The 27,609-nt window shown below is 37.6% G+C and overlaps 1 protein-coding gene and 1 non-coding gene across 2 annotated transcripts; one reads left to right on the top strand and one right to left on the bottom strand.

The window, feature by feature from the left end:
* The first annotated feature begins 573 nt into the window (after nt 1-573).
* LOC106081553 (protein mab-21) lies at nt 574-26,297 on the top strand. Its single transcript, XM_013243578.2, has 2 exons — nt 574-1,708; nt 24,810-26,297. Exons 1-2 carry the CDS (start codon nt 961-963, stop codon nt 25,157-25,159), a joined length of 1,098 nt encoding a protein of 365 aa, XP_013099032.1. The 5' UTR covers nt 574-960; the 3' UTR covers nt 25,160-26,297.
* Trnaw-cca (transfer RNA tryptophan (anticodon CCA)) lies at nt 24,318-24,389 on the bottom strand. The gene has a single exon. It is a non-coding gene; the product is annotated as a tRNA-Trp (tRNA).
* Nucleotides 26,298-27,609: the final 1,312 nt, after the last annotated feature.

The raw sequence follows: 27,609 nt of genomic DNA, 5'->3' as shown, positions 1-27,609 counted from the left end.
AGAGAGCCACACACCACAGCAGCCGCGCAGCAAACACACAAAATACAGCCATTAAAATAAATGACTAACAAAACGACGGGCAACAATACAAGCAACAACCACCACCACCACCCGCTGTCGACGACAATACAATACACCAACAAATACACTGTGTCCATACACTCCCATTTCAGAGGCTATCTCTGTTGCACACTAAGGGCAGTTAAAATCAATATGGCCACCTGGCCAACAAAGAGAGCAGAGTATGTATTGCTTGGAACCCCCACTCCCATTTTTTTCTTACTTAGTAGGAAGTTAAACAGAAGCCCAACAGCGATGAGTGGTTAGACGAGTACACGCACACACTTAAATAAAAGAAGAAGAAAACCAAAACAAGAAGTCTGCTGCAATAATCCCTCATTCAAATACACTCTCCTTGTACAAACGACGGAGAAGAAGAGTCCAACAAAACCAAAGAGCCGTGGTAGTGCTGTGGCCGTCGCCGACATCATCATCGTTGTAGCCGTCGTCATCGTCGTCGTCGTCGCTGCCATCGTCGTCTTCGGCCGTCTTCTTGCGGTGAGTTAACCAAACGAAACTCAGTCAACATTTAGAACTTGACGACGCGTGAACGTGGTGGAGAAGTAATTGTGTGTGACGTCGCGTGTTTTGTTGTTTTTCTCTTGGTGGTACCCAAGTCGTCGTGTTTGTCAGAGAAAAAAAACACCGCCAACGCGTCCAAAAAAAAGTGTTAAAGAAAACAAATTTTAAGCGCACAAAATATAATATTTAACAAATTTGTTAAAAAGTTATTGATTTAAAAAGCCAAAACATATTGTAAAAAAGAAAAATTTATGGCATACCTATAGATAAAAACGAAAGAATTTAAAGAAAACCTAGTTTAAAGTGTTTAAAAGTTCCTATTAGCATTAAAATCTAACTAAACAAAAGAGCAAGTGTATTGAAGAAGAAAAGCTCAGCATGCTGGTGCCGTCGGATATGATAGCGGCCCAATCCAAGATGGTCTATCAGATGAACAAATACTGTGCTGATCGCGTGCAGACGCGAAAAGCTCAAATTCACAAACAAATACTCGAGGTGTGTCGCATTGTACAGGATGTCCTCAAGGAGGTGGAGGTGCAGGAGCCACGCTTCATTTCCTCCCTCAATGACTACAATGGCCGCTTCGAGGGCCTTGAGGTTATATCACCTACAGAATTTGAAATCATCATCTACCTCAATCAAATGGGTGTCTTGAATTTCGTCGATGATGGCACCCTGCCCGGTTGTGCTGTGCTTAAGTTGAGCGATGGCCGCAAACGTTCCATGTCTTTGTGGGTTGAATTCATAACAGCTTCAGGATATTTGTCGGCACGCAAAATACGCTCCCGATTTCAAACGCTGGTGGCCCAGGCCTGTGATAAGTGTGCCTATAGGGATATAGTGAAAATGATAGCCGATACCACAGAGGTGAAATTGCGCATACGCGAAAGGATTGTGGTGCAAATAACGCCTGCATTCAAATGTGCCGGTCTGTGGCCGCGCTCTGCCTCACATTGGCCCATACCGGGCATACCATGGCCGCATCCCAATATAGTGGCTGAAGTTAAGACTGAAGGATTCGATATGCTTTCCAAGGAATGTGTGGCGTTGCAGGGTAAAAATTCTGCCATGGAGGGCGATGCCTGGGTGTTGAGTTTCACAGATGCCGAAAATCGTTTGCTGCAAGGTGAGTTATGGAGGGGATTTGGAGAATGGGGGAAATGGTTGATGTGCCGACGGCAATTTGTTGGGGAGACATTTAGCTAGTTAGACTTATTTTTGCACATTGGATTTGTTAGAGGACATATCGATTAAAACCTTGAAGGTAGATATATTCTATTTTTAAGGTGAAACAACTCCAAAGGGGACTGAGAAATATTTTAAGGAAATTTGAATGATCTCTGAAGAAATTTAAAGAAATGTTCTCTGAAGAAAAAATTTCGTTCAAACATTCTCTAAAAGAATATTTTTATCTTAGACGCAATTTACCCTAAAGAAACATTTTTTTAAGGCACAATTTTAATGAAATTTTCTTAAAGAAATTTTTAGAAAATTTTCTCTTAGACAAAATTTTTGGAAATTTTCACTAAGTGAAAAATTATGAAAAATGATGTTCGATTATCGCTAGTGGAATCCTTTCTTATGGAAATCATGAATGAAACCTAAATTTCTTTCTTCTTAAGCCCCTGGAAGCCGCAAATTTTTTGACCGATTTGGCTGAAATTTTTCACGTAGTGTTTCGTTATGACTTCCAACAACTTCCAACAAGTTCGGCCAAAATCAGTCTATAACCTTATATAGCACCCATATAAACCGTTCACCCGATTTGACTTCCTGATCCTTAACAAGCCGCAATTTTTGTCCGATTTGATTTAAATCGGTCTATAGCCTTTTATAGCTCCCATATAAACCGATCTCCCGATTTGACTTCTTGAGCCCCTGAAAGACGCCATTTTTGTCCGATTTGGTTGAAATTTTGCACATAGTGTTCTGTTATGATTCTCAACAACTGTGCTAGAGGATAGGAGCAGCTCATACCATTGCGGTATAATCGAGGCGACGATACGATACCCGGAAGGAAGGGAAACGTTTTCCGATCGGATACCTGAGACGACACTTGAAGTCGAGTGCGAAGAACTGCTGCCAGCGACACAGTCTTGGACTGACGGAACCCTGGTATTGCCACCTGGAAGATCATGTTACACGAATGGATTAATATTAGAGAACAGAGTGGGCCTGGGGGCTACATTGAGAACCCGGGCTACGATCTGTTTTAGACTACTTGACCATGATACGGTCCTGCAGGCGGAAATCCGGCAATAACGGAATGCGTGAGGTGGAAGTGATGAAGTATAGTGCAAAGTACAGTCCGAATCGGTTTATAACCACATATAGCTCCCATATTTTAATACAGTCCATGGTGATGGGTTTCCAAGATTCGGCCCGGCCGAACTTAGGTCGCTTTTACTTGTTTTGCTTTTGGATTCCTTTGTCCAACTGAAGCGGATTTGAATTTGTTTCTATTTAGAATAGAAAGCAAAATGAAAACCCTGATTAGTTAAGTCATTCCATTTGTAAGACCTAGAAATATTGATCTGCGATCGAATTAAGTATATATATTCTAGATCGTCTCGAAATTCTAAATCGATTTAGCCATGTCCGTCCGTTTGTTAAAATCACGATTTCGAGCTAACCGCTTGAAATTTTGCACAGATTCTTCTTATTGGTGTAGCTCATTGGGGATGGCAAAATTTAATTTTCATCCGATTTGGCTAAAATTTGGAACAAAGACTTGAATTATGACCTCCAACATCCATGCGAAGTATGATGCGAATGGGTCTGTAAACAGATATAGTCCCCATTTAAACCGATCCCCGGATTTGACTTCTTGAGCCCTAAGAAGTTTCGATTTGCATCCGATTTGGCTGAAATTTGGAACAAATACTTGAGTTATGACTTTCAAGATCCATGCTCGGTATGCTCCGAATCTGTCCATAAACAGATGTAGCCCCCATGTAAACCGATCCCCGGATTTGACTTCTTCAGGCCTAAGAAGTCTAAATTTTCATCCGATTTGGCAAAAATTTGTAACAAAAACTCGTATCGTGACTTTCAAAATCCATTCCAAGTATGACCACAATCGGTCTATAAACAGGTATAACCCCTTAATAAACCGATCCCCGGATTTGAATTCTTGAGCCCTAAAAAGCTTCAATTTTAATCCCCTTTGGCTGAAGTTTGGAACAAAGACTTGAGTTATGACTTCCGACAACCATTCGAAGTATGCTCCAAATCGGTCTTTAAACAGATATAGCCCCTATATAAACCGATGGCAAGATTTGACTTCTTGAGTCCTAAGAAGCCTCAATTTCCATCCGATTTGGCTAAAATTTGAAACAAAGACTTGTGTCATGACTTTCAAAATCCATTCCCAATATGATCGCAATCGGTCTATAAACAGATATAACCCCTTAATAAACCGATCCCCGGATTTCATAATCCCTTAGAAGCCCCATTTTTCATACGACTTCCAACATCCATGTGAAGTATGATCCGAATCAGTCTATAAACAGAAATAGAAGCTTCAATTTCCATCTGTTTTGGCTACAATTAGGTACAAAACCCCATCTTATGACTTACAACATCAACGGCAAGATTTATCTGAAACGGTTAATATGGTGATAAAGACCCTCCTAAGTACCGATATCCCGATATGACTTCTTGAGGTCAAAATTATTCAAATACAAACTCAGTTAATAAGGGTACATTTATTTAGCGGAATCCATGGTGGTGGGTACCCAAAATTCGGCCCGGCCGAACTTTGAATACTTTTACTTGTTAAAAAGTTAAGAAAAAACGTGATCTGCTATAATGCATTGGACAAGCTACGGAGATAGTGATTTCGAAGCTGCCCAAAGCATCCTCATCAGTACCATAAGCCCAAAAAATATTACCGCTTCAACCTACACACTAATAAGTTAGCTGCTCAATGTTAGTCTCAAAGAGGAATGCTTTAACCTAGACCCAGAGGTCTCAATGTTAACCCAGAGAAGACTGAAATATGCCTGTTCACGAGGAAGACGAAGGTGGGCCAATTTAACGCACCACGTTTCCTCAATAAAATTATTTCTATATCTGACAATGTCAAATACTTAGGTGTGATCTTGGACAGGAAACTGAATAGGAAGTGTCACATGTAGGAGCATACTGAGAAGGCTTACAGATGTTGGGCACTATGTAGACGGGCCGTAGGCTCTAAATGGGGCCTGAATCCTTGGATAGTCCGATGGCTCTACAGGAGCGTGATTAGACCAATATTTACTCTGGCCTCAGTAGTTTGGTGGACTGACTTAAGGCGATGGGAGAATGGATTGAGGATGGGAGCAGTTCATACCATCGAGGTACAATCGAGACGACGATAGGAAACCTGGAAGGAAGTGGAGAGGTTTCCGATCGGATACCTGAGGTGAACCTTGAAGTCGAGTGCGAGGCACTGCTGCTATCGGCACAGTCTTGGATTGACGGAACCCTAGTATTGCCATCTGCAAGATCATGTTACACGGATGGATCACAGCTAGAGGACAGAGTGGGCCTGGGGGTTTACATTAAAAACCAAGGGACTGACATCTGTTTTAGACTACCTGACCATAATACGGTTCCATATTATCGTGATAGGTGTATATATATATATTTGAAATTTGGGACAGTGAGTTGACTTAGGCCCTTCGACATCCTTCGTCAATTTGGCTCAGATCGGACCAGATTTGAATATAGGCCCATAAAAGCCACATTTATTATCCGATTTTGCTGAAATTAGGGACAGTGAGTTGTGTTAGGCCCTTCGACATCCTCTTCAATTTCACTCAGTTCGGTTCAGATTTGGATATAGCTGCCATATAGGCCGATCCTCCGGTTAAGAGTCTTAGGCCCATAAAAGGCGCATTTATTGTCCGATGTCGCCGAAGTTTGGGACAGTGAGTTAAGCTAAGCCCCTTGACATACTTCTGCATTATGGCACAGATCGGTCCAGATTTGGATATAGCTGCCATATAGACCGATCTCTCGGTTTTAGGTTTTGGGGCCATAAAAAGCGCAACCCACCAAATATACTTATAGACCAATCACGACAAGATGAGACTCAAATGAAAGGTATTTAAGAGTAGAAAACGTAACCGATATCCAATTTTAGGACCCAGTGTCTGGGGGATCACTCTAGCCCCAAAACACCGCAAAATCTGACATATTTATCGACCATGGCAATATGGGAGTCAAATGATAAGTATTTGCGAGTAGAATTCGAATTTGATATTCAAATGGGGGACAACGGTTCTGGGGCTTCCCACACAAAATACACCAAAAACAGGACTTGTGTACTGACCATCGCAATGTGGGGCTCAAATAAAAGGTATTTGGGTGTAGAATACGAATCTGATATGTGGAACCAAGTGTTTGGGGTGCCGCCCCTTCTCAAAAACACACCCCAAAGAGGACAAATTAACGAATATAGCAATATGGGGCTCAAATGAAAGACCTTTGGGAATAAAGCACGAATCTCATATCAATGCTCAGGAAAAAATTTCTATGGAACCACCCCACCCCCATTACACCACCCAAATAGGACGTATTTGCTGACCATTACAATATGGGGCTCAAATAATAGGTACTATAATGTAGAACACAATCCGATATATATTTTCAGGGCCGTATTTGAGATTAAAAACCAACGATATGGGGTTCAAATAAATGATATTTAAGAGCAGAGCACGATTCTGATATATGTTTGGGGCTAAGTGTTTGAGGGACCACTCCACACCCCAAAACACTCCTAAATCGGACAAATTTACCAACTATGTCAATATGGGGCTCAAATAAACGATATTGGAGATATGAGCACGAAATTTATACCCACTTTCGGGACAAATTTTCTGTTGGTCTACTCCCGAAAAAACCCAAACATCAATTATTTACTGACCATCGCATTATTGGGTTCAAATAATCATATTTGGGAGTATAATACGAATCTGATATCAAAATGTGGGATCATGTATTTGGGGCACCGCCTCTTTCCCAAAACACCTCCTAAAGAGTACAAATTTACCTACCATATCAGCATTTGACTCAAATTAAGGGTATTTGAGAGTAGAAAACGAATTTGATATCCAATTTTGGGGCTAAGTTTTTGGCGGATGCCTCCACCCATAAACTCTCCTTAAACCAATGGCAATATGGGGTTTAAATAAATAGTATTTGAGAGTAGAGCACGATGCTGCTTTTTTTATAATGTCTGCGGGACTGCCTCTTCCCCGAAAACACCCCTAAATCGGACATACGTATTTACCGACCATGGTAATATGGGGTGTCAAATGAAAGGTATTAGGGAGTAGAGCACGAAATTCATACCCACTTTTGGGACCACGTTTCTGGAGGTTTACACAACCCCTAAACCCACCTACCACCACCCTGGGGGCCTTCCCACTGCAAAAATTTCCATGAGAATATCGAGCTTAAATAAAGTATTTTTAGAATGGAATACATCTAGCATGCAACCTTAAGTGAACCTTAATCCTCAAAGCGAATTCATAGACTAATAAAGATCGTATGGGATTCAGATGAAGGCATTTATATTGTTATACAGTTAGTCAAGCGACATACATAATATATTTTCGTAGCATGGTATTTCACAAATAGCTCTTAATTTTCGAAAAAAAAGGTATTCAAAGTATAATTTTGTCCCATATATGTGAAAGAAGGCGCAGCGAAGCGGGACCAGTTCAGCTAGTTCAAATATAAACTCGGTTAGGTTAGGTTATGTTATAGTGGCAGTCTATTCCCCAAACAGACTCATTTAGAATATTTTAAGTCCGTTGCGGTACCGCAGTAGTGACCAACCAGGTCTCTTCTCTATTGGGAATCGAATCCGAGTGCGCTACCAACTCGTCTACCGAGATAAACTGGTTCAAAAAGTCGTTTTATTTATTTAATTTATTTTGTAAATATTTGTGGACTAGTGTAATTATTGATATTCTTCAAATTGATTGTAGCATTGCCTACAAAACAATTATATAATCAATTAAACAAACAGTGTTTATAATCTTTTTTAACGATGTCAATTATTTTCAATTGGTTATAGACACTAATCAGTTACTCATTCCGTTTCAAAAGTAAATATTAATAGAATAAAAACTTTTTATAGATTCCCATAGATTATCTGCTTCATATAATCAAACAGACAGCAACAATTATAGAAATTCTAAAACCTGAGTCATATCGTATAATTATTTTAAGACTTTATTCTAGTTCATATCGAAAATAATTAGCCAATGACAACTGTAGTTAATCAGCAGGTAGTTAATACTACTCGCCTTATTTCTTTCTATTTATAATCCTCACCACCACTGTGGTACAGGGTTTTATAACTTCATGCATTTGTTTGTGCCACCCAGAAGAAAGAGAATTAGATCCATTGATAAGTATGCCGAACGACTCAGAAGCACTTCGATTTAGCTATGTCGGTCTGTCTGTCTATCCACCTGTCTGTCTGTCCGTCTCCCCATGTTTATTTGTGTATAAAGTACAGATCGCAATTTTCTTTTTTTGAAATTTTTTTTTTGAAATTGGGAAAAATCGGTTCAGATTTGGATATAGCTTCCATATATATGTTCGTCCGATTTACAGTAATAATGCTATAAAATGGTCATTTATTAACTGTTTCTCCTGAAAATTGGTAGGAAGAATTTTCTTTTAACATTGGACATTATTGGTGAATTTCATGGAAATCGGTTCAGATTACGATATAGCTGCCGTATATGTATATCGCCCGATTTTCACTTGTAGAGCCACTGTAAGCGCATTTATCGACCGATCTTGCCAAAATTTTGTACAACGCTTTCCTCGACGACTGCTACAATATCTGAGAAGTTTGATCGAAATCGGATTAGAGTTTTTTATAGCTCCCATATATATGTTTGTCCGATTTTAAGAAATATTGCAGTAAAGTACTCATTTATTAACCGATTCTATCGAAATTTGGCAGGAAGGTTTACCGTGTGACTCTTGACATTACTGGTGAATTTCATGGAAATCGGTTCAGATTAAGATATAGCTCTCACATATATATATATATATCGGGCGATTTTCACTTCTGGAGCCACTGCAAACGCATTTATTGGCCAATCTTGCCAAAACTTGGTACAACGCTTTCCTCGATAAGTACTACAATATCCCCAGAGTTTGGTCGAAATCGGTACAGATTTAGTTATAGCTCCCATATATATGTTCGTCCGATTTTGAGAAATATTGCAATAAAGTGCTCATTTGTTAACCGATTCTTTCGAAATTCGACAGGAGGGATTTTCTTATAACACTTAATTATACTGTTGAATTTCATACAAATCGGCTCAGATTAAGATATAGCTGGCATATATGTCCGATATGTCGCCCGATTTTTACTTGTAGAGCCACTACAAGCGCATTTATTGACCAATCTTGCCAACATTTTGCACAACGCTTTCCTCGACGACTGCCACAATACCTAAAAAGTTTGGTCGAAATCGGCTGAGATTTAGATATAGCTCCCATATATATGTTCGTCCGATTTTAAGAAATATTGCAATAAAGTGCTCATTTGTTAACCGATTCTCTGGAAATTTGGCAGAATGGATTTTCCAATGACTCTCGACATCACTGGTTAATTTGATAGAAATCCGTTTAAATTAAGCTATAGCTGTCATATATGTATATCGCCCGATTTTCACTTCTAGAGCCACTGCAAGCGAATTTATTATTATATAGACCTATCCGCCTAAATCGGCGGATAGGTCTATATGGTAGCTATATCCAAATCTGGACCGATGTGGGCTAAATTGACGAAGGATGCCGAAGGGCGTAACACAACTCACTGTCCCAAATTTCAGCAAAATCGGTTAATAAATGTGGCTTTTATGGGCCTAAGACCCTAAATCGGTGAATCGGTCCATATGGGGGCTATATCAAGATATAGTACGATGTAGCCCATCTTCGAACTTAACCCGCTTATGGACCAAAATAGGATCTGTGCAAAATTTCAGCTCAATATCTCTATTTTTTAAAAACTGTATCATGGCTAGATCGTCTTAGATTTTTACGCTGATCAAGAATATATATACTTTACATGGTCGGAAATGGATATTTCGATGAGTTGCAAACGGAATGACAAAATGAATATACCCCCTTTCTTCGGTGGTGGGTATAAAAATCAATTTGTGTTTGTTTGCAGGGTTGTTTGTTTGTTGTTGTGTTTTGTTTTCTTGAAATTTTCTACATACATTTTTTGATATCTAAAGGGGGAGCGGACCCTCCCCCTTACCCTAATATTCAAATCGGAGATGGGTGGTGCGATTTAAGCGAAATTTTGTGTGCTCTGTTATGGTAACCTAAAAACAAAAATTATGGTATTATTTATATACACCAATCACAACAAGGCCACAATAGGAGGCCACCGTAGCGCAGAGGTTAGCATGTCCGCCTATGACACTGAACGCCTGAGTTCGAATCCTGGTGAGACCATCAGTAATAATTTTCAGCGGTGGTTTTCCCCTCCTAATGCTGGCAACATTTGTACTATGCCATGTAAAACTTCTCTCCAAAAAGGTGTAGCACTGCGGCACACCGTTCGAACTCGACTATAAAAAGGAGGTCCCTTATCGTTGAGCTTAAATTAGAATCGGACTGCACTCATTGATATGTGAGAAGTTTGCCCCTGTTCCTTAGTGGAATGTTCATGGGCAAAATTTGCATTTGCAATCACAACCATATGGGACTCAAATGAAAGGTTTTTAAGATTAGAAAACGTATCTGATATCCAATTGTCAGACCAAGTGTTTGGGAGACTACCTAAATCGGATATATTTACCGACCATGGCAATATGGAACTTAAATAAAAGGTATTTGAGAGTAAAATACGGATCTGATATCCAAATTTGGGACAAAGTTTCTGTGGGTCCACTCCGACCCCAAAACAACCCCCAAACTGGACTTATTTACTGGCCATGGGGCTTAAATAAAATTATTTTGAGTGTAGAATACGAATCTGATATCTAGATGTGAGACCAAGTGTTTGGGGGGCCGCCCACCCCCCAAAGAAAACAAATTTACGGCCATAGCAATATGGGGCTCAAAAGAAAGGTCTTTGGAAGTAAAGCACGAATCTGATATCAATGTTCGGAAAAAGTGTCTATGGGACCACCTCACCCCCATAACACCACCCAAATAGGAAGTATTTGCTGACCATTGCAATATGAAGCTCAAATAAGAGGTATTTTAGAGTAGAACACGAATCTGATATATATTTTCAAAGCTAAGTCACAGAGTGGGGGCCCCATCCCCCAAAACACACCCCAAACCGGACATGTTTGCCGACTATTGAAAAATGGAGCTCAAATGAAGGGTGTTTGAGAGTAGACCATGAATCTGACATCAAAATTCGGGACTAACTGTCTAGGGATGTACCACCACCATAACAACCCCCAAATAAGAGTTGAAGAGAGTTTTACTATTCATTTATAGTTTTTAGGGCCAATACCCCAAACCAGACGTATTTGCTGACTTTTGCAATAAGGAGTTTAAATGACATTAGAAAACAAATTTGATATCCAATTTTGAGGCCAATGGCAATATGGGGTTCAAATAAATGATATATAGATATATGAGAATAGAGCACTTTGCTGATATATTGGGTTGCCCAAAAAGTAATTGCGGATTTTTGAAATGAAACTTAGAATGAACTTTAATCAAATATACTTTTTTTAAACTTTCTTTCTAAATCAAGCTAAAAGTAACAGCTGATAACTGACAGAAGAAAGAATGCAATTACAGAGTCACAAGCTGTGAAAAAATTTGTCAACGCCGACTATATGAAAAATCCGCAATTACTTTTTTGGCAACCCAATATTTTCGGGGCTTAGTGATTGGGGGACCACCCCACTCCCCAAAACACCCCTAAATCGGGCATATTTACCGACCATGTCAATGTGGGGCTTAAATGAAAGGTATTGGGGGACAGAGCAAGAATTGATACCCACTTTCGGTACCAATTTTTTGGGGATCTACTCCTTTCCCCAAATGCCCCACAAACAGGAATTTTTTACTGACCATCGCAACATGGGGCTCAAATAAAGGTATTTTGGGAGAAGAATACGAATTCGATGTCCAAATGTGGGACCATGTCTTTAAGGCATCACCCCTTCCACAAAACACCTCTCAAAGGGTAAACATATTTTGACCATGCCAATATGTGGCTCAAATGAAAGGACTTTGAGATTAGAAAACGAATTTGATAACCAATTTTGGGACCATGTGTTTGGGGACACCTCATCCTGTTAACTCCCCCTCATAGCCAATGGCAATATGGAATTTAAATAAATGGTATTTGAGAGAAGAGCACGATGCTGATATTTTTTCAGGGCCAAGTGTCTGGGGGACCGCCTCACCCCCGAAAACACCCCTAAATCAGACATCATGAGAACATCGGGCAAAAATAAAGTATTTAAGGAATGGATTTACATCCAAACTTAAATTCGTAGACCAATAAAGATCATATGGGATTCAGATAAAGGCACTTATGTTGTTAAACTGTTTGTCATGCGATATACTATTGGGTTGCCTAAAAAGTAATTGCGGATTTTTCATCTAGTCGGCGTTGACAATTTTTTCACAGCTTGTGACTCTGTAATTGCATTCTTTCTTCTATCAGTTATCAGCTATTACTTTTAGCTTGCTTTAGAAAAAAAGTGTAAAAAAAGTATATTTGATTTAAGTTCATTCAAAGTTTTATTAAAAATGCATTTACTTTCTTTTAAAAAATCCGCAATTACTTTTTGGGCAACCCAATATTTCCGTAGCATGGTATTTCACTAAAAGCTTATTAATTGTCGAAAATAAATATTCCGAGGGAATGTTTGTTCCATATAAAGAAGGCACAGCGGAGCGGGCCCGGTCCAGCTAGTTGGGTATGAAATAAAGGTAGTGAGTAAGATCACAAAATGAAATCCAAATTTCAATGTCTCCTCACTAGTCACAGTATTCCACTAAGAAAAGCACTTGTATCGATGGTTGGATGGTGCACGTGTCCCTCTTATAGCTGTTACCTTATTTTATGTTTCTTCTTCTTTCTTATCAGCGAAAAGAAAAAAAAACGCCATGGTCACTTATCAAGTGCCACCCGAGCTGACTTAACTAATTTCTCGATCAGCTTGCAAGAAGCAAAACAAGTGATCACAAATTAAGGTGTCAATTTTGGACAACTATAAATACTTTAAAGTCTTAACTTAACTAAAAGAAATGACACACAGCCCAGAGACAGACGCCACAGCAATAGCAACAACAACAACAATATTATCACCATGGATCACTACCAAAGAAGTGAAGGACAGACGAAAACTATACAAAAAAAAAAAACAAAAAAAAAATAAATAAATAAAAACAAAGCAAAATCAATAATAATAGCCCCCAGCTGGAAGCGCCTATGAAAATGTCATGTCAGAAGTTACAAAGCAACAATAAAAACACAACAAATACAATGAAACGCCACAACACCCTGGTGTTGAGTGAGTGATAGTGCGCGTGAAAAATCTCAAATCGAAATCGAAACCGAAGAACAAATATTAAATGCTGACTCTTTCTTTTTGGCTGGCTGGCTGGCCGTCTGTCGTTTTTATTGGCAGTAATCAGTGACACACTTAACCATAATTGATTTATTTGAGGGCTTTATATGCCGAATGATATAATGACTTATAAATTAAATGCGAAAGCGATAATAGATTGACTGACGGCAGGTTGGTAAGGCAAACGCCGCTACGCCAGCTACTAAATCCAATTGGTCCGAAAGACATGGGTTTTATACTTGGCTCCTAGGCTACTACTGCATTTCTCCTACCTTCTAAAAGTGCCCCACTGAACTCACGATCATAATTTAAAGCAAATCTGCGATAAAATATTCTTGGCGGTGATTTTTCTTGTTATGGCCACATTATCAAACAGCTGACCAACGGACTTACTGGCCCAAACCATAAACTTGCGGATAAGGCATTAAATTTTTGGAGGGGAGATTATAATTCTCAGGTCATACATTTGTGATAGGAAGGGGAAATTCCAAAATAAAGGTCTTATTTTGTTTACAAAAAAAATGTATAACGGAAACGAATATCTCCCTGTTGAAAAGTGTTGTGATTTCATTTGAAAAATAAATATTTCAAGAGCTGGTTCTTTAACTGGGGTACAATGAGATCCATATTTCAAACATCATTTCCTAGCTATATTTTTTTCATCCTCGACATAAAAGATTTCTTAAACAACAAAAAATGAAGTTTAGTATATATTATACTAAATATTAAGAAAAAATTTCTTGACATGAAGTAAAAAAAAAACTTTTTTTAAGTAATGTTTTACTTAAAAAAATTGGAAAATTTTGCATCTTAAATATTAATTCATTATTTTTAGTTCAAAACAACGAACAATAAGAAAATGCATTCATGTAAAGGACAGCCCCTGCAGTTCCTAATGAGTGAAAATAAAACAAGTAAAAGCGTGCTAAGTTCTGCCGGGCTCAATCTTGCAAGCCCACCACCATGGATTCTGATAAAAGTTTATGCACACGAAATTAAATTGAGGGGCATAATTTAATCTAAAGCTTCTAGGAACCTAGGAAGGAAAACTAATATCTCACTGTTAAAAAGTGCTGTGATTTCATTTGAAAAATTAGCCTTTCAGTAGGTGCTCCTTTAACTGGGGTACAATGAGGTTCGTAATCCAAAATTTATTTCCTAGCTATATTTTTATCATCCTCGACATAAAAGATTTCTTAAATAATCAGAAATGAAGTTTAGTATGTATTATACTAACAATAAAGAAAAAATTTCTTAACATCAAGTAAAAAAAACTTTTTTTAAGTAATGTTTTACACAAAAAAAGAAAAGAAAAATTTTGCATCTTAAATATTAATTCATTATTGTTAGTTCAAAACAACATTTATAAGAAAATGCGTTCATGTAAGGATGGCCCCATTAGTTTCTAATAATTTGAAGAAAAAAGTTTTTTTCTAAAATTTTCGACGAGTTTGTTTTTGCATTTTGTCATTTTCGAAAGCATTTGTGGAGCGGTTTTTATACCCACCACCAAAAGACGGGGCTATATTCATTTTGTCATTCCGTTTGCAACACATCGAAACATCCATTTCCGACCCTATAAAGTATATATATTCTTGATCAGCATAAAAATTTAAGACGATCTAGACATGTCCGTCCGTCTGTCTGTTGAAATCACGCTACAGTCTTTTAAAATAGAGATATTGAGCTGAAACTTTGCACAGATTCTTTTTTTTGTCCATAAGCAGGTTAAGATGGCAGAAGTTGGGCTACAACGGACTATATCTTCATATAGCCCCCATATAGACCGATCTGCCGATTTAATTTGGGACAGTGAGTTGCGTTAGACCCCTCGACATCATTCATCAAATTGGCCCAGATCGGTTCAGATTTGGATATAGCTGTCATATGGACCGATCCTCCGATTTAGGGTCTTAGGCCCATAAAGGCCATATTTATTATCCGATTTTGCTGAAATTTGGTGCAGTGAGTTGTGTTAGGCCCTTCGACATCATTCGCCAATTTGTTCCAGATCGGTCCAGATTCGGATATAGCAGATTAGGATATAGCGGTCTATATGGCATAGACTGATCCCTCGGTTTTAGGTTTTGAGGCCATAAAAGGCGCATTTATTGTCCGACATCGCAGAAATTTGAGACAGTGAATTGTCTTAGACTCTTCGACGTCTTTCTTCAATTTGGCCTTGATCGGTTCAGATTTGGATATAGCTGCTATATAGACCGATCTCTCGGTTTTAGGTTTTGGAGCCATAAAAGGCCGACTTTTTGTCCGAAATCGTTGAAATTTGGGACAGCGAGTTGTGTTGGGCTCTTCGACGTCCTTCCTCAATTTGGCCCAGATTAGTCCAGATTTGAATATGGCTGCCATATAGACAGATCTTTCGATTTGAGCGCATTGATTGTCCGATTTCGCCGAAATTTAGGCTCTTCGACATTTTTCTGCAACTTGACCAAAATCGGTTCTGATTTGGATATAGCTGCTATGTATCTCGATTTAAAGTCTTGGCCCCATAAAAGGCGCATTTATAATCCGATTTCACTGAAATTTGACACAGCTAATTATATTAGGCTTTTCGACATCCGTGTCGTATATAGTTTAGATCGGTTTATTTTTAGATAAAGCTACTAAAAAAAGACCAATATTTTGTTATACACAATTAAACAATTATTTGTACTTATTAGTATTTGGTCCAAATCGGAACATATTTCGATATATCTGCTGTAGGGCATAACGTAAGCAATTTTCACCGGATTTTGATGAAAGGTGGTTTACATATATACCCGAGGTGGTGGGTATCCAAAAATTCTTTATTCAATTATAATTTTTTGTATTTAATCTATTTTTATCTATGGCAAAAATCGGCACCTAAACTACCTAAAACTCCTATTGTTAAGGCCAGACTTAGGGCGGGAAAGTTATACCGGAAACAACCGCAACTAAATTCCTATACTTTATTTTTCTTTATGTTAAAGACCGACAGGTTGTGTTAACAAAGATAAATGCTGTATGATCATTTTTGACCACTCTGTCATCGGTGTATTAGTGTTGGCGTCTTCATTCAATTGATCCAATTGCAAACAGCCGATAGATGGCGCTGCTTTCAATGTTAGTGCAAAACGCTTAGAGTGGCTTAACGTCTATAACATTGATCATCATGTGGTAGTTGTCTACAAATGACTTTTTGACTACCTATTAAATAGTCAACAGTTAGTTTTTTTTTAAATCAAATTATATTGGGATTTTAAACAATTTTCTGTGGTTAAGAACTTATTTGCCGGTCTATACATTAAGTGCGGTGGTGACAATTCTTAGTATTAAACCATGTAAAACTTTTGAACAAAAAAATGTTTCCCAGTAACACCTTGTTTGGACTTATCTAGGGAAAGAAGGCGTTTTATCGATGAGCTAAAAATTGTGTCTACCTTGACGTTAAGGTTTGCACCTCCTCCTATGACGTCATAATTTTATTTGAGTCCCCAATTTAATTAAATCACACCGTGTCCCGTTAGGTAATTATGATTGATCAACTGTTTTGGGGTGAGGTGGTCCGCTAGATATATGAGCAGAATGAAGATATCAGATTCGTTGTTCACAAGCTTATACCTTTCATTTCAACCGCATGTCTTGTCATGATTGGTGAATACAGCTGTTTGGTGGAGGGCGTTTATTGGAGGATTGTGCGCCACACCCCATTTACCATATGAGCCCAACTTTAAATGAAGCACTCCAAAAAAAAAAAACTATCACTTGACCCCCCCATTGCTTTAATGGGTCAAATAATCTACTCCCAATTACTTGGACCTCATTTTTTACGTCATCTAGCTGTACCGGCATGCTCTGCTACGCCATCATTAGCACCACGCGAAAAATACGTTTCTTACTAACTTATTTCCCCAGTACAATTTGCTTATCTACTACCAAATACCTGTTATTGAACCCCATTTAGTCATGGTTGGGAGGTGCTTTGAGGGGTAGGCAACCATCTTATCACTTAAACCAAAATTGTAATCTTTTCTCGAATACCTTTTTTTTGAGTCCCATATTGTCATGATCTTCTAATATGCCCACATGGAACGGTTTGGGTTTTGGGGCGGCCCCCTTGGTAATAACACCCAATTTTTAATATTCGATAATCATGTTCGAACTCTACTCCCGAATACCTTTCATTGAAGTCCTATATTGTCTCGATCCGCCCACTTTTTATTTTGGGTGGTAATCTTGGAGCAACGCCCTAGGTATTTATTTGGATCCAACTTTTTGCACCATATTCGTATTACACTCCCAAAAACCTTTCATTTAAGTCCCATATTGTCCCGATCGGTCCATTTTGATTTTTGGTGGCACTTTTGGTTCTGTTTACTTGGACCCAATTCTGAATATCATATTCATACTCTATTCCCAAAATACTTTTCATTTTTTAAGTCTCATATTGTCCCTATCGGTCCATTTTGATTTTTGTCGGCACTTTTGGTTCTGTTTACTTGGACCCAATTCTGAATATCGTATTCATACTCTATTCCCAAATACTTTTTATTTAAGTCTCATATTGTCGCGATCGCACCTTTTTTGATTTAACTCCCAAATACCTTTCATTTGCGTCTTATATTATCCCAATCGGTAAATATGTCCTTTGGGGATGGGGAGGCCCCTTACACAACAAGGAATACATTTTTATGTCAGATTTGTACTCTTCTCTTAAATGCCTTAAATACCCATATTGTCCCAGCCGGTAAATTTGTCCGTTCGGGTGGGTTTTGCGATAGGTCATCCCTACAGGTTATTTGACCCAACAATTGTATAATAATATCGGATAGTATTAAGTGCCATTCAAAATTTCGCTTAAATCAGTGCATCCATCTCCGAGATCTGGTCTTTTTGAAAATGGTGGTAAGGGGGAGCGTCCGCTTTCTCTTCGGATATCATCAGACGTAGTACCCTATTTTCACCGGGGGACTCAAACTCTACCATCTGTGAAAATTTCATGAAAATCGGTTCAGCAGTTTTGGAGTCTATACGGAACAGACAAACCAACCAAAGAAAGCGCAACAATTTTTATTTTATACCCGCCGGGATGGGGGTATATTTATATAATCATTCCATTTGTAACAACTGGAAATATTCGTCTAAGAACCCATCGACTCGACGTTCTGAGTCGATCTAGCCATGTCCGTACGTCAGTCGAAATCATGATAGAGGTCGAACGCGTATAGCTAGCCGCTTGAAATTTTGCACAGATACTTGCTCTTGATGTAGACCAATAGGGATTGCAAATGGTCCATATCGGTTCAGATTTAGATATAGCTCCCATATAAACCGATCACCCGATTTGATTTCTTGAGCCCCTGGTAGCCGCAATTTTCGTCCGATTTGGCTGAAATTTGGCATGTCGTGTTCTGTTATGACTTCCAAAAACTGTGCGGTCTAAATCAGTCTATAACCTTGTATAGATCCCATAAAAACCAATCTCCCGATTTGACTTCTTGAGCCTGATTTGGCAGAAATTTTGCATGTGGTGTTTCGTTACGACTTCCAATGACTGTCTCAAGTATGATCCAAATCGGTGTATAACCTGATATGACTCCCATAAAAACCGTTCTCCCGATTTGATTTCTTGAGGCCTTACAAGGCGCAATTTTGGTTCGATTTGGCTGAAATTTTGCATGCAATGTTCTGTTATGACTTCCAAAAACTGTGCCAAATTCGGTCTGAATCAGTCTATAACCTGATATAGCTCCCATGTAAACTAGTTTTTCGATCATCCTTGTATGTAGAATAAAACTGCCCTTGAACTAAATTTATTTTATATAAATTTTTAGCAGAAACCATGGTGGTGGAATATCAAGATTCAGCCCTGCCGAACTTAATACGATTTCACCTGTTATATAAAATGTATGTAGTCTACTACCGAATTCCTTTCATTTGAGTCCTATATTACTATGTTCGTCCAATATGTCTGTTTGGGGCAGTTTTGCGTTTGGGCAACCCCTTAGGTATTTGAATAAATTTTTAATACAATATTCGTATTCTACTCTCCAATATCTTTCATTTGATACCCATATTGTCTTTATCGTTCCTTTTTTGATTTTGGGTGGTGTTTTTGGGGTAACGGGAGAGGGTATGCCCCCTTCCGATATCATCAAATTATAAAGCCAATGTTGTTTTCTGGACCACTCCCTACATTCTGTGAAAATTTAAAGAAAAAATGTGGGATAGCATTCATATCTACTCCCTGATATATCCTTATTCTATTTAAGCTTTCCTTTGGTAGGGACATGGGCACAGATAAAACTGATCTCTCAATCGCCGGGTAAATCTGAGAACAAGGTCGCTTAGTCTCTGAATAAGCAAAAATCAACAGTCAAGATTAGTTTAGGTCGGAAGTGGATGGCACAGAAACACCGCCTAGATTTCCCCTGAAGCCATAGTTTAGCTCCGTAGTTTGTAGCCCGCCGTAGCGCTTTGGTAGGGACATGGGCACAGATAAAACTGATCTCTCAATCGCCGGGTAAATCTGAGAACAAGGTCGCTTAGTCTCTGAATAAGCAAAAATCTTTGTTCTTCACTATTCTCAATTAAAAGATGAAGAAGATATACCAAAAATTTTCTTAAAAAGGATAGAAACATTGGACCAGTAATCCAGCCTTGTAGAAAATATCGATTACTCTGAAAAAAAATGAAAGAATGTAGAATCAGACTATATATTGGGAAAGTCTGTTTCTCCATTCTTTTATTTTTGCAGAATATTCGATATTTTCTGCAAGGCTGGGTTACTGGTCCAATGCTTCTGCCACATTTAAGAAAACAAGAATTTTTCCTCTTTCCTTCTTCATCTTTTAATTGAGAATAGTGAAGAACAAAGATTGACCTGGACTTTGCCAAGTTAAAGCCACTCAGAACTCTTTATTGGTAATCCTCATCGCCTAGGTAACTCAACAACACCCACTATAAGGTGCATTCAAGTCCCCCATCTTTTAAATCTCGCCATCATGCACACTACAACCTTAACAAAAAGAAAGAAATTCTATACCTGTTTTTTACTGATTGAAGATTACGACTTAAGATAAGCTTCAATAAGATTGAGGGATTTGTCTTTGTTTTATATAAACACAAGCCTTTGATTTTGGTTTTCTGTATTTAATTCGTTCTTGTGTTTTTTTTTTTTTCAAAAAAAGGTATGACAACGTCGAAGCAGGAGTGAGTTTAACATGAAAAGTCCTCATAAATCTGTGTGAAACATTGAAATGTAATCTAAACGACCAAAAACTGAAAGAAGAAAAAAACAACAAAAACGATTTCATTGATACCAATGAATTTTTGTATCTGATCATTTGGGTAATTCATTTAAATCGAAACGAAATGTTTGAATTTTTTCGAAGAAATATCACAATAACAACTCACAGTGATTTGTTGGAGTTGTTCTGTCCCGAGAAACTTGTTTTCTTCATGGGTTATTTTTGCCAGCTGCCGCAGCAACTGATATGCCTTAGACTGATTCTGATTCCGAGTCCAATATTGTATGGAGTTTTTTTTTTTTTTTTTTTTTTTTCTCAATTCCCATGTCTGTCCAATTTAATTTGTGTTATTGTCACATTTTTTGTTGCTTTTCTGGTGGCCATATTCAATTTTTTAGGATGAATGGTTTTTTTTAGGAAAAAGCCAAAAAAAAGTTTTGTTAGGGGCATTCATAAATATTTAAAAATTCTCCATATATTTACTAATTTTTAAGGCATTTCTTATCGCCAAATTATTTCATGCTTCTTAATTAAATCAACACTTTTTGATAAAGAAAAACAAAAAAAAAAAACACCTAAAGGTTCAACTTTCGGTACTGTTTGTTCAAACTTCCTTCCTAATCAGTTGTTGAAGGTATTTTTGCAAATTGAACTGATTTCAAATGTTATATTTAGCCTGCCCACTTGAGTTATAAATATTATTATAACGATTTGTATTTTTATTTTAAACATTTCTTTCTCTCTGCTATTTTCATTCGTCTGGATTCGATGGACTGATTTGAAAATTTGGTTTGAAGTAATCACTGATAAATTTTGTCATTTTCAAGTTTTCACTGCGATCACTGATCTTGATCCACTTGGCTGGTCTAACAGTGAAATTTAATAATAATCAACAAAAAAAAAAAAAAACCGTGTGACAAAATATGGCCGACCATTGACTATCATGGGATCGATAGTGTGACACACACAGTGTTTCGAGTGGTGTTATAAATTTAAAACAAAAATAGGCGAAATTAAATTCCCCATACATCATGTGACGTTTATTTTTAATACAATTTTACCAAGGCGCACCAAAAGATTGGAGAACTCATACATAGCCAGGGATTTGTATGAATAAATCCGTTATTTTCCCTTTGAACAAGAAAAAATCTCTAATTCTAAGTAAGCTTTCTTTGTGAGCAGGGTTTATTGAATACGTAGTAAATAGGCGTTAAGTTCGGCTGGGCCGAACTTTGGATACACCACCACCTCAGGTATATATGTAAACCACTTTTCGTCATAATCAGGTGAAAAATGTATAATTTATGCCCACTTAGCAGCTTTATCGAAATATGGTCCGATTTGGGCCAAATTCGACACGGATATTGACTGGTCAAATAAATACAAGTCACATTGTTCAATTTTGTAGAACAAAATATTGGTCTTTTTGGTTGCCATATCCAAATAAAGACCGATCTGCACCATATACGACACCATATCCAACACGGATGTCGAAAAGCCTAACATAAGTCGCTGTGTCAAATTTCAGTGAAATCGGATTATAAACGTGCCTTTTATGAGGCCAAGACTTTAAATCGAGAGATCGGTTTATATGGTAGCTATATTCAAATCTGGATTGATTTGGCCCAAGTTGCAGAAAAACGTCAAAGAGCCTAACACAACCCACTGTCGCAAATTTCGGCAAAATCGGACAATAAATACGCCTTTTATGAGCTCATAACCTTAAATCGAGAGATCGGTCTATTTGACAGCTATATCCAAACCTGGACCGATCTTAACCAAATTGAAGAAGAAAGTCGAAGAGCCTTACACAACTCACTGACTCAAATTTCGGCGAAATCGGACAATAAATACGTTTTTTATGGGCCTAAAACCTAAAATCGAGAGGTCGGTCTATATTAAAGCTATATCAAAATCTGGTCAGATTTGGGCCGAATTGAAGAAAGATGTCGAAGGACCTAACATCACTCGCCGTCCCAAATTTCGGCAAAATCGGACAATAAATACGCCTTTTATGGGCCCAAAACCTAAAATCGAGAGATCGGTCTATATTAAAGCTATATCAAAATCTGGTCCGATTTGGGCCGAATTGAAGAAAGATGTCGAAGGACCTAACATAACTTACTGTCCCAAATTTCGGCGAAATCCGACAATAAATACGTTTTTTATGGGCCTAAAACCTAAAATCGAGAGATTGGTCTATATGGCAGCTTTATCCAAATCTGGACCGATCTGAGCCAAATTGCAGAAGTATGTCGAAGGGCTTAACTTAACTCACTGCCCCGAATTGTGGCTAAATCGGACAATAAATGAGCATTTTATGGGCCCAAAACCTTAAATTGAGAAATCAGTCTGTATAGCAGCTATATCCAAACCTGGACCGATCTGAGCCAAATTAAAGAAGAATGTTGAAGAGCCCAACACAACTCACTGTCCCACGTTTCACCAAAATCGGATAATAAATGTGGCTTTTATGGGCCTAAGACCCTAAATCGGAGGATCGGTCTATGTTTGATATAAATAGCTGCCATATAAACCAATCTTGGATCATGACTTATTGAGCCACTAGAGGGCGTAATTCTTATCCGGTTTGGCTGAACTTTTGCACGAGGTATTTTGTTTCGATGTATGGTTGAAATCGGTTCGTTACCTAATATAGCTGCCTTATAAACCGATCTTGGGTCTTGACTTCTTGAGCCTCTAGAGGGCGCAGTTCCTATTCGACTTGGCTGAAATCTTGCATGACGAGTTTCGTTATGATTTCCATTCAATTTCAAATTGGTTCATAACCTAATGTAGCTATCATATAAATCGAGCAGGGGTCTTGATATATTTAGCATTAAGAGGGCGCAATTCCTATCCGATTTGGCTGAAATTTTGCACGACGTGTTTTGTTATGACTTCCAATAACTGTGCTAGGTATGGTTCAAATCGGTTCATAACCTGATATAGCTGCCATATAACTTCTTGAGACTCTAAAGGGCGAAATTATTATCCGATTTGGCTGACATTTTGTACAACGGCTTCTTCCATGATCTTCAACGTACGTGTCAAATATGGTCTGAATCGGTAAAATAGCATGATACAGCACCCATATAAACCGATCTCCCTGTTTTAATTCTTGAGCTCCTAAATGGCGCAATTCTTATTCGAATTTTACACAATGACTTCTACTGTGGTCTCCAACATTCAATTCAATTATAGTGCAAATCGGACCTTAGCTTGATATAGCTGTAATAGTATAGCAATTCTTTTCTTTTATCCTTTGTTGGCCTAAAACAGAGCTACCGTGAAGAGAACTCTACAAAATGCGATCCATGGTGGAGGGTATATAAGATTCGGCCCAGCCGAACTTAGCACGCTTTTACTTTTTTTCTTTTTGTTTCAAAACTGGTGTCATACGGCACATTTTTGACGGTGCCGAAATAGATAAATCTCCGACTTTCTCAAGTAAGGCATCCAATTTTCAATGCTTGCCCGAGTTCCCAGCACGTACATCTATTTCCCTTGCATGTTTACCCTAGGTACTTACGGCCTTCTTGAAACAAATGTGGATAAACGCTACTAACTTTTCCCCTTTTCATCTCCGGACCTACCAACAGCCAACGCAGTGCGCTATATAAAGGGTGATTTTTTTGAGGATAGGATTTTCATGCATTAGTATTTGACAGATCACGTGGGATTTCAGACATGGTGTCAAAGAGAAAGATGCTCAGTATGCTTTGACTTTCATCATGAATAGACTTACTAACGAGCAACGCTTGCAAATCATTGAATTTTATTACCAAAATCAGTGTTCGGTTCGAAGTCAATTGCATCCAATAAATGATGTTGAGCATAACAACAGCAATACACATTAAAAAAGAAAACAATAATTAATAAAAAAAATAACAATTTCAAAAAAGATAAATCATAAAATGATATTTGACCCCGACGTGATTTGAACACGCAACCTTCTGATCTGGAGTCAGACGCGCTACCGTTGCGCCACGGAGTCGTTAAACCATTTGCGGGCAAAATGCTAACATAGACACATGAGAGCCAAACACACACAAACCCAATCAAAAACAAACAACAACAACATTTAGTTCTCTTGTCAAAGATTATAAATAGAACTGTATGCTAGGGAATGAGATAGGAAGAGAGCACACAAGAACTGGGCATTGGTTAAATGTTATTTATCCCTGTTAGGCGAGGGGTATGTGATGAGGGTTGTTTAACAAACCAACAACACTGTGTTTCGTGCTGTTGTGTATGGCGTGTGGTGGGAGAAAGCTTTGCTGCGATTTTGGTTCTTTGTTTATATTTGCTTTTTGTTTAATTCTCAATTTTTTTTATATATATTTGTTTGGTTTCAAAATGTGTTTATTTTATTGCATATTAATTTAAATTACCTCTCATTCGCATTTGCTTTCAGGTGCCAGTCGACGACGTTGCCTAAGTATTTTGAAAACCCTGCGTGATCGGCACTTGGATTTGCCCGGCAACCCTGTCACCTCGTATCACCTAAAGACACTGCTGCTGTACGAGTGTGAGAAACATCCACGCGAAATGGAATGGGAAGAGAATTGCATTGCCGATCGCATCAATGGCATCTTTTTGCAATTGATTTCGTGTCTGCAGTGCCGACGTTGTCCCCACTATTTTTTGCCCAACATGGATTTGTTCAAAGGTAAATCGCCGGGTGCTTTAGAAAATGCCGCCAAACAAGTTTGGCGCTTAACACGTATCATGCTGACCAATGTGCGATGTTTGGAGGAACTGTAAGCTAGCCAGCAACAGATAGTCAGTCTGTTGCGGTTTGAATTGCCAGCCTAGTTTTGCCGATGGGACTGCAGACTGATATGAGTTGTTTTGCGAATAAAAAGCAAATCAACTATGAGACAAGACATAAAAGCAGGGGCAACTAACAACAACCGAAAAGAAGTGAATACAAAGATTAATAACACATGTTAAAATGTTTAATTGTAAAATAGTTAAAACAAATCACCCAAAAAAAGAAAACGAAACATTAACTGATACATACACATATAATGCTTATTTATAATTTATTTTTACTTATGTATGTAGTTCTGCTATTAAGTTAATGTACTGTATTTTATACAGTACATCGTAATATTGTATTTTTACTATGAGTTTAACTTTATGTAGCCTTAGTTCTATGCCTGTCTGACATTGTTAGCCATTTAAGTTCTTAAGACATTTTAGAAACCAGTGAATATAGAAACAGTTGATACCCAGAGCAAAATATCTTCTGGGGTTGATTTCAAAGCATTTCTTTTTAGAAAAGAGAGGGAGAGAGTTGGTTTCCAAATAATTAGTTCATCTCCATGTAGATAACTTTAAATGGGTTATGTGGCCGGTACGAAAAACCTTCTTTGGAAGCAGCAGAAGGTTCATCGGTGGTAGATAAGGTTTCAGTGGCAATTGTTAAACAGACTTATGTTGATACTTCAATCCATTGTGATACCACATGAAGATGCCTTCTGGTTCCTACTGTTAATCAAACCATATTGCTTATAAGCCCACCGATTTCAGTTGCCTTGAAATATGTAAGGTGTATATAGGCCTTGTCCCAGTTCTTCAGAGAGTAGCCCAAAGCCCACATAGTTGTGCAGTTCATACTACATAACAATCTGGTATGTACGCACCATCACTGAGTCGATATTGATTGTAAACAGTTCAAATAGCATTTCATAGGCACCTGCTGCCTTGTTATTCTTCATCTGTGTAACTGCTATTCGATTACTTCGAGCCTAAAACTTGTTTTTCCCCGAACCGAACTCTCTGCTCTCTTTTTTGCAAACATTTATAGTTTTAGTTTATTCATAAAAAAACAATTATCCTGTACATGAAATCCCAAAAATTATTATTTAGAATATTTAAAAAAAGAAAACATTATTAGAATATACAAATATAAGCATTAAAAAACAATTATTTACTTAATTAGTTTTCTAACAAAAACAAAATCGGTAAAATTTTGCCAAATAAAAAATTACCCAAATTACAAAAAGTGTATACGATCTTTTTTTTTTAGAAAAGTTTTGATGCAAAAATTTTCTCAGCCCAAAAATTAAAACAAAAATCAAAACTACAACAAAATATAAGAATTAAATATAAAAAAATATGTATGTAAAAAAATTATATACCACAAAAATGTACTATCATGGCATACAAAACTATCCTATAGTATACCATAGATTAATAAATATTATTTATTTTTATTTTGCAAAAATAAGAAAAACCTTCAACACAAAAGTGGCATTTGTATAGAATATAAAATTATTACTAAATAAACAAACAAAAAAGTGCATGAAAGAAGACAAACCAGAAAAAACCCCTACAAAACTATCCAAATAAATATTCTTAAAAATTAAAAAAAAAAAAATATTTTGAAAAATTTAAATCAAGTGCGTTTTGTTTTCAATCATCGAATGCAGCAGGAAATTTTCGTATTCTAGATGGAGGGCGCATAAGTGGAGCCTCCGCGAGGTACGTGTCTGGCGATGTTAAACGTTTAATAATTTATCAGTGTGCCCCTATAATGGTTCATCATTCATGCATCTACTCGTATTTAGCACATTGCCTGCCCATAGTTTATGGTGGAGAAGCTTTTCTTCCTCTACCTCTTCTTCTTCTTCCCATACTGAGTGGTTTATTGCCATTGTTATGTTATGTCTCATGTCTTGTCTTTCATGGCTTTAAATGCTCATGTTTGGCATTTAAATTATCTCAGCTAAACCCCCTCCCCCACCAACCCTTGTGGACTGAGAAGACACCTAACAATGGCCATAAAGTGTATTTAAAAACTGTGAAATGTATACATTTGTTGAAATTTAATTATCATTCATTCGATTGCTTTTATAGGACACATTATAGCGACGACAAGTACCGTCAAGTACCTACGCCAAACGGGGGCAATTTATGAAATGGGAATTTCAATTCGTCATATTGTCTTGCAAATGGATCGATCGATTGATCGTTAGCCAAAGTTTTTAAGATCACTTGTAGTTTTTGTGGTTGAATTCATTTTGACTGTGGGGAATAATATTTGTACTGTGGTAAGAGTAATTCAATTGATTATCTCCAAAGAGAAAATCTCAATAAAATATCTCGAAAAACAAAAAAAAAAAATTGTTACTCAAAAGATAAATATATCAGTAAATTTTTCTCCAAAGAAAAAATTTCAACAAAATGTCTACAAAGAAAAAATTGCC

This window comes from Stomoxys calcitrans, chromosome 4 (assembly GCF_963082655.1).
Source record: "Stomoxys calcitrans chromosome 4, idStoCalc2.1, whole genome shotgun sequence".
Taxonomy (NCBI): Eukaryota; Metazoa; Arthropoda; class Insecta; order Diptera; family Muscidae; genus Stomoxys; species Stomoxys calcitrans.
The sequence above is the reverse complement of the archived record's forward strand: the minus strand, read 5'-3'. Positions and strand labels throughout refer to the sequence as shown.

What these genes read in the sequence shown, in the direction of transcription:
- LOC106081553 (XM_013243578.2), top strand. Translation starts at nt 961, where the DNA reads ATGCTGGTGCCGTCGGATATGATAGCGGCCCAATCCAAGATGGTCTAT. An exon ending in CGAAAATCGTTTGCTGCAAG is followed by an intron (nt 1,709 to 24,809) that starts GTGAGTTATGGA and finishes ATTTGCTTTCAG; the next exon opens with GTGCCAGTCGACGACGTTGC.